This window comes from Alligator sinensis, unplaced genomic scaffold, assembly GCF_000455745.1.
Source record: "Alligator sinensis unplaced genomic scaffold, ASM45574v1 scaffold498_1, whole genome shotgun sequence".
Taxonomy (NCBI): Eukaryota; Metazoa; Chordata; order Crocodylia; family Alligatoridae; genus Alligator; species Alligator sinensis.
This window is the reverse complement of record NW_005842469.1, coordinates 589680-597808: the sequence shown is the minus strand read 5'-3', so window position 1 is coordinate 597808 and position 8129 is coordinate 589680. Positions and strand designations below refer to the sequence as shown.

General features: G+C 39.3%; 1 protein-coding gene across 1 annotated transcript in view; it reads right to left on the bottom strand.

The window, feature by feature from the left end:
- Positions 1-8129, bottom strand: part of PTPRO (protein tyrosine phosphatase, receptor type O) — a 262760-nt gene that overhangs the window by 24364 nt on the left and 230267 nt on the right. The window contains 5 exon segments of the mRNA XM_025212519.1: positions 421-543; positions 2850-2984; positions 5788-5864; positions 6302-6392; positions 7484-7565. Coding sequence (XP_025068304.1) covers positions 421-543; positions 2850-2984; positions 5788-5864; positions 6302-6392; positions 7484-7565 — 508 coding nt within the window.

Genomic DNA, 8129 nt, shown 5'->3' with positions numbered 1-8129 from the left:
CTGCTGAAATCCCCAAATGTCTAGTCAGGGCATCATCATTGCTCTTTTGCACTACAAGCTGACAGGTGTGAAAATCAGTGTTAGATTTTGTGATATGGAAATTTGTTTACTAGAAACTGAATTAGAGTCACAACTTTTTATTTTCTGTTCTCCTGAAGAATGCCTAGAAGAACAAGAGTCCATTTGTCAGACCTTTGAATTTTGAACACCTTTTGTAATTTAAGGGAATGTAGAATCAAAAACAATACATATATTTTGTATTTCATCCCTCTCTCTCTTACTGGCTTCTCCAAAATTACAGATCTAAAATGCCCCCAACATTTTAGAGTATTGGTGCTAGGGACAACATTTTTACAGGATGCACCCTCCCCCTCTCCCCCCACCCCAATTGCACAGCAATACATTGTTCACTTCACCTACATAGTTTATTCTGAAATTCCTATAAACCCAGTCTGTGTGTTCCTCTTCTGAGAGCATCTCCACAGTGATGTCCCCATAGGCAATAGGCTCTTCTGTAAAAGGCCAGTAATGATCACATTTAACCTGGAAGGAAAAAGAAAAATCAGTTCAATCAAAATGTATTCAGCCTCAGGTTTGAAAAGTAACACAACTGAATTTTACACAGCACTTAAGCAAGTGAAAAAAATTTGCTGTGACAGGTCTCAAGCTCAAATGCGTATAAACACTCAGCAGAAATGGAGCATATATGTGCTTCTGAAAAGTGGTGTCGTTATGGGAAAAGAATGGAAGCTCTTAGATTCCCTGTAGGTAGTTGACTCCCTGAAGGAAGGAGTTTCAATAGCCTCAAAATAAGAAGATGCCAAAATCTAATAAATAAGATTAAACATGTAAAGAAACAAAAATATGCTTTCCAATAATGTAAAGAAAAATGATAGTACTTATTTAAGCTTAAAATCATAAAACCACCTATCAAGAATCCAGAGACCATAATCATACAGTACGTGCAAATACAACGAAACCTCAGTAGGTGTTAAAATACATTCCATGGAATCTTCCTAACCCCATTTCATCCGGTCAGGCCTCGGGACACACAAGACATGAAACTCAAGGCATAAAACACAGAGTAATATTGCATGTGGCAGCTGTGCATGGATGAGTGTGCTGTGCATGGATAGGTGTGCTGTGCATATGAAAACGTGGGGAATGCTCAAGATCTGTATGGAAAGGCAGGCATTAGCAAGGGTCACAGGATAAGTTGCTCATGTGTCAATTGTCTAAGGAATACACCTTCACCAGGCCTGGTCTTACAACTTTTGCAGCGTGCCCAGTAAGGGCACCAATTTGGGCCATTTCAGATGCATGTGGAGGGGACAGCAGGTCCAGATTCTCTCAGAGGAAACTCCTGCCAGCTTCCTGTTCTCTTCTGTAATGACAGGGAGCTAGCTGGTTGTTGCATAAAGGGGAGCTGACTGCAGTTGTGGCAGTATGGCAAAGGGGGAGAAACAATCACTCAGGGCCTTGTTACATCTTACACTGAGAGCTGCACAAATACTGATCAATGTTAGTGCGAGCTCGAGTTTGGAGCTCTCACATGTTCAGGCCAGCAGAAGGGGCAGCAGCCTGATCCAGGCTAATGTGGGACACGGGGTGGATAGGTTGTTTACACTAAGGTGTAGCTTAATGTTGCTACACCTTAGTGCGACTCAAGATAGGTAACACAGATTAGAGATAATCCTGCCCAGAGCAAGCATGTGTACAAAAGTCTCTAGAGACCAATAGACAGCACAACCTGGAGCACCCAGTATGGTGCCCCACTAGCTAAGCAAGCTTCTCTGTTCTACCCCAGTCTGAAGGGTTTCAGTGCACTGCAAAAGTCAAACCCCAAGGAAATTAGAATGGCCAGTAACAATATCCCATCTGTGGATGAGCTTTAGCTCTCACCTGTGACCCTGTTTTAACTAGGGACTAAACTGCATTATCAGATCAGTTGAGGGAGAACAACATACATTTGGGTGGCGGCAGCATATTGAGAACACCAAGCTATTATCTAGTAACATATCCAGGATCACATGAATGGACATGCTATATTACCTGCATGGTTATACTTAACCTTCGATTTTGGGGGGAAAAAATACCAAGAAAAAGCAAACCTAGCTTGTCATTTTTACACAGCTAAAATTGTTGATGCCCCAGTTATTAAAACACCAGTAACATATACTTGTGCTTTGGTCATGTTGATGACTATACGTAAAGTAGATACTAACTTGGGATTACCAATTTATTACAGAAAGTCTAGGAAAGAGCCATTTGATAGTGACAATTTTACATTTGCTACCAGCCTGGATTCAAAACATGAATAGTTCCCTGGACAATTTAGTTTATAGTTAGACTTTTTAAATATTCTCATTGAACCTTAATAATTTTAAATGATATGTATTTACCACTGTAGTCAGCTGTACATCTGCTAATGGTATTAGTGATAAGACCAAGGTCAACTGACAGGTGCGACTACACAAGAACTTCAGGAAACTCATGTGTAGATGCAGAATTATATCTGTACTTTCTACCCATCACCATGAAGTTTTGCACCAGGGCTACTTTTTTGAAGATGTTTAATCATTACAATAATTTACTTATATTCCAGTATTAACCAGATAGAATAGACATGCAATTGCACCAAGTACAAGAAAAAAACATGGTCTCAATCCAGAAAAAAACCCGATAAACTATGAGTTTAACTTAGGGTCTCCCATTGATTTTGCTGGGAGTTTTGGAGGATAATGACTTTGAAGATCTTGTGTTATCACTGTTGGTGTTGAAAAGAACACAAAAAACCCACAGATATTTATTATTTCCTTTCAAGATGCACATAGGATTAAGTTACGTACCCTTCTTTTTTCATTACATTGAGTGAGCATAACAATAATTTGTGATTTTTGCTGGAGGACCATCTTCCAAAAATCATTCCTTGTTTCTGGCAATGGCCCCTGGGTTGCAATATATTCCTGTGGTGAGTTGTAGCCCTAAAAAACAGTTGCAATTTAATATACTTCATTTCACAAGCCCTTCAGAACATATGTTTTCCTGAGTGTATTATTTCTCTGTGTGCGCCTGTATATATGTATGTGTAGGTAATATGCGTACACACATCTTTTAAAGCTATGTTTTGAATGTTTAAAAAAATCAGTTTATACTTCAAGCAAATTTCCAGTAATTAGAGTCTATACCTGGACACTTATAACAAATACATAATTTTTCCATGTATAGAATCTAATTATTGGGTTGTCTTATATTCAAGACTATTTTATAGTTGTGTAAATATGTTAATTCAGTGCATTTTTGTAGATCAAAACATTTCTAAGGAGGTTGAGGCCAATTACTATAGGATAACCTGAAAACTGAAGTTCTTCACTGACAAAAGGTAAAACTGACCTAGTAAATTCAGTCCAAAGTGAAAGAAGTGTAAACATTAAACAATGAAAATAAATTCAGGAGTTTAATAATTTAAGTTTCTGTTAGGTGCCCAAGTCCTTATACTTTGCTTATTCCACCATTTAAATTAAGCAGCACCTATGATTATTTTAATATGGAATTGAATGGAAGGGGTTGGTCTGCTGAGCTGTGATGAGGGAGAATGTAAATATATATTTGCTACATCATGGTTTAACTCAGTAAAAAAAATCCTTAAATCTTATGCCTAAAACAGTGTCTTATTCTAACAGCCATAAGCTTAAAAGCTCATCAAGCAGTTTAAATTTATTAAGCCTGAAATGCATTTGAAACAAATTGTACCTATTCCTATCCCTCTGCCAGCTTGTAAAGACTTTTGGCACATTTATTGTAGAAAAGACACAGTGTAAATAATACAAGATGCACCGAGATACTATTTTAGCTTCTGGTAGTTAACAGCATTTCCTGATCTTTGTTAGGAGAGCTGAGTTTGGAAGGTTACTCATGTCCTTAAAGATTGGAAAAAATATGAAAGATACATTCAAGACACAGTGTGTTCCTATATAAATTGGGCTATGGCTATGCCAGACTATAATTTACATATAATTTTGTTTTGTATGGAGTATATAGAGTTGTGGTACATTTTTATGTCCACCACCAACAAAAAAATCATCTTTAATCCTAGGATTTTAGACGAAACTGCTATGAGTTAAGCAGTAGGAGAGCAATCATCAAGATAACCCAAAACTAACATATTAGGTCTGTAAGATAAACTGGGAAAAATATTTTTATTTGTAATATAATTGCCAGCAAAATTAAATAAATCTAGTGTCAAACCCTGGAGGCTGAATGAGTGGTGCTAGCATGGTCCACAGGATGGATCAGGTCCATGGACCTCCCTATTCCCCATCCCTTTCCCCGCATGTTGGATCTAGTGCAAACGGTGTTTTCTCATAGATTCATAGATGTTAGAGTCGGAAGGGACCTCAGTAGGTCATCGAGTCTGACCTCCTGCCCTGGGCACCCTCCTCCCAACCCAATACAGGATTGTGCCACACACCTGCTCCAGCTACCTGGGGACCTGCGCTGCATGTGACGCCCATTCTTGCCAGTCCAAGAACCATACTGCACAGTGCCCTCCCAGCTGGTCCAGGATATGTGCTATATGCAGCCTGGACTGGATGGGAGCAAGGTTCCTGCATGAGGAATGGGTCACCAACTAGGGGGCAGGCACCATTTGTGCTATGAGTCCTAGAGTGGGTGCCACATATAGGGCAGATCCCAGAGTGGGTGCCAGGTGGTGCACATCCCAGACCCTGTATGCAGAGCTGTTCCAGCAGCATGTTGGTCAGCTTAAACCCACACTGGGGGCTTAAACAGCACTGGGGGCCAGATGATGGGGCTCCATGGGCTGGATCTTTGATATCCTTGATCTAAGGCATAAGAATGCAGTTGCAGAAGAGAAGACTATAATGTCTACTTGGTTATTATAAAATTGTCACACTAGTTTTTGGACCTAAAGTATCAGAAGCATGTTTTCCTTTCTTTATTTCATATAGAGCCCACAGCATTTATGTCTGTGCTGTTACAACATCTTGAAAGTAACTGAAGTCAATATATTGTCAGCACAAAGTGGTGGTGTTGATTCAGCAACAAATAATGCTTTTCGCTTTTAATACTGAAACAAGTGTCTTGTGTGAAGCTATGTGGCAATGAGCTGCTGGAGCCATTTCAGCTGAGAACTATAAACACAGAAATGCTAGCTATTTGCAGTTATTCAAGAAACCGCAGCACTTTTCACTTGGCAAAATTCCATTGTATAGCATTACACTCCCCATATAGTTTCTGCTGAATGCAGTGTTCTTCATTTCTTCCCTAAAACTCTTATGAAGTATTGCAATGAGCTGTTAAACTGCTGGTCCACACAGCAGAGGGAATAAGCCATGTGCAGAATGGCACTTGGGTCAGAGCAGTGCAAATGGAAGCCATCTTTGCAACCATCTGTGCTATGTGCATCTTGCCTAGACTTTGACAGTGGGGCTCACTGCCTTTATTTCTGATAGATTAAAGTATTGTGAAAGATCCTCCACAGTCTGAGAACAGCAGTTTAGAATTTAACCTTTCCCCTTGGGCTCCAAACAATTTCCTCCCAGCTATACTGGGATGCGTGTAACTCTGGCAAAATTTACTTCATGAAATAGGTTACGAGGCTGATGAAAAGTGCTATTCACAAAAGACAAAAATGAGTCAAGCTGCAATAGGCTTTCTGAATAGTCACAAAACTGTCAAGAGATTTTGATTTTTTCACCACTTTCTGTATAATATTTTCCTATGCAGGTCTTTAATCTTCAGGTTGATTTAAGTCTTGTTACTTACAGGAATATAGTTGGCATTAATGTAGTCCAAACCTTCTTCTTCATTCATTGAAACTAATCTGACACGGCTAAAGTCATCTGCAAAAAAGAAAAAAAAAGTAGAGACATTGACTCATCACAAGCCATGGAGCACTCTGCAGTATAACAAAGAAAAAATGTAGACAGCTAGTATTCAATACTATGAACAATGTCCATTCCACATGGATAGCACATTGACCTCTCTTCCACCGCCCTGCCTCTTAGATCTCACTAAAACTATAGAAACAATAAGAAAGAAAGGCAACAGTAGAAATGATCTATTATTTTTCACTTTCCATCATGGCTAATATAAAGCAGAAAACTACCTTCTTTTAAAACTAGGAAAAAGCATGGCTTGCCCTGTTTCTTTTTGAGAGAGCTTTTTAGAGCAGGTTTTTACGTGCTGGAAAATCTACTCAGATGCCATGAGTCCCCATTTTTTTCTTTCCCCCACCTCTTCAGAGACACTAGCAGACATCTGCAAACACTGTACTCACATGGCAAGATATTTGTATAACGATTTTTACATCGATTCATGGGAAGGTCAGCAGCAAAATGGGGTATGTCAAGGCCAATCAGTTTCAGTTCCTGTATGTGACAGCAGGAAAAATGCTACAGTTAATTTAACATTTGAAATCTATTTTAGACACTCGCAAAATAATTGGTTTTGAAGTTAATGCTTGTGACACATTCCAGAGACCTCAAATTTACCCACATTATAGATATGACAAGTTCCCTTGTAAGCTCAGATCAATGTATCGCAGACTGACTCTCGGAGTTGGAGGAGGTTTAGACTCCAGGCCTATTCAGTTTGCAGGAGCCCTGCTGAGACCATCAATATTTTTGACAATTACTTTTACTTGAGGTAGTGATTTGGGACTAATCTACCAAACTCATTCCACTGAATAGCTGTCAGATGGCAACTGCTGTTACTGTCACTCCTCACAGAGGCTCACATAGAATTAAGGACCTGGTCCTTGGTCCAGACATCTTCTATATACATAAAGAATGAATGAAAAGATAACTCCCTGAATTATGAAATACAGTCTCAAGCCAGGAACCACATAATCCTTTTGGGGGCAGGTTATTCATTTGATTTCCAGGTCAGTCTTTAGTAAGGGATAGATTCTTCAAGTTTTTACAAATATCAGTTGCTTTTGAAACTTAAAAATATATATATTTGTATTAATTTCCTTAAATAATTCTATCTAACATATTCTGCAAGGTATGAACATAAGTGAGAAGAAGCAAAACATCTTGTCTAGGAGAACAGCACATGTACTGCTGATTCTGTCAAAGGGAGTTTTGCCATTGACTAAATAGAGCCAGAATTTCATACCGTGTTGGTAGTTCCCTTTCATTCTCACTTGACATTTGACTTCTGGACATTGGGGAACCAAAATATTTCTAAAAGACCAATGAATTCATGATGCCTGTGTTCCAGGAAATTTTGCTGTCACCTCATCTTCAAGTTAAGAATATATCTGGTTCAGCTTAGACTGCTAAGTAGCACTATATTAGAACAAAGACATGGGCCTGAATACCACAAGTACACCACTAAGTTCCTGTAGTTTTGCAAAACTTACAAAGTAAAATACAGTATTAACAAATTCCTAATATTTACAGAAATCTAATTTAGGCACAACATTCAGGAAAGACAGAACTCTCCATATATTTACCTCAAATTGCAGAGAAAATTTATAATCAGAATCTTTAGCCATGTCCTTGATGTAGCCATCAAAGTCATCCAACTGGACAGGGCTTGTCAAGAAACACAGAAGAGAGATTACTTTTCTAGATACGTTTGCTTTGTTTTGGAGCACTGACAGTTCACTTAATACAACTTTTTAATATTCCACTCTATGGAATAATTCTAGTTAGACAGAATTTACACAAATCTGATGCTCATGTACCTAAAAAGCACAAATTTGACCCATGCTGGTAGCTGCATGGACAATACAAAGAGCTGTAATTGATAGGGTTAATTAATCCATGATGGTAAGATAAATCCCGCAGTCCTTAGTGAGGCAAAATTCTCACTGGGCGCATCTACACATACATATTAATGAGATGCAATAAACTCTGGAGCTTATCACAGAAGAGTTAATTGCTCCCAGGCACCAAGTGAATACATGTGCCTGGGACCACAGCCCGTTGAGTCAGGTCAGAGCAGTTCCAGCTGGTAGGGAGTTCTGGGGGGGGCAGGGGTCAACCTGGCAGCCCGGGGCTGCTCCTTCCCTGGCTCAATGTGCTGCACAGGGGCTGGCTGGGGCATGAGGGTGCTTTGGCAGACAGCCCCTACACTGAAACATCCTGCCCCAGTCA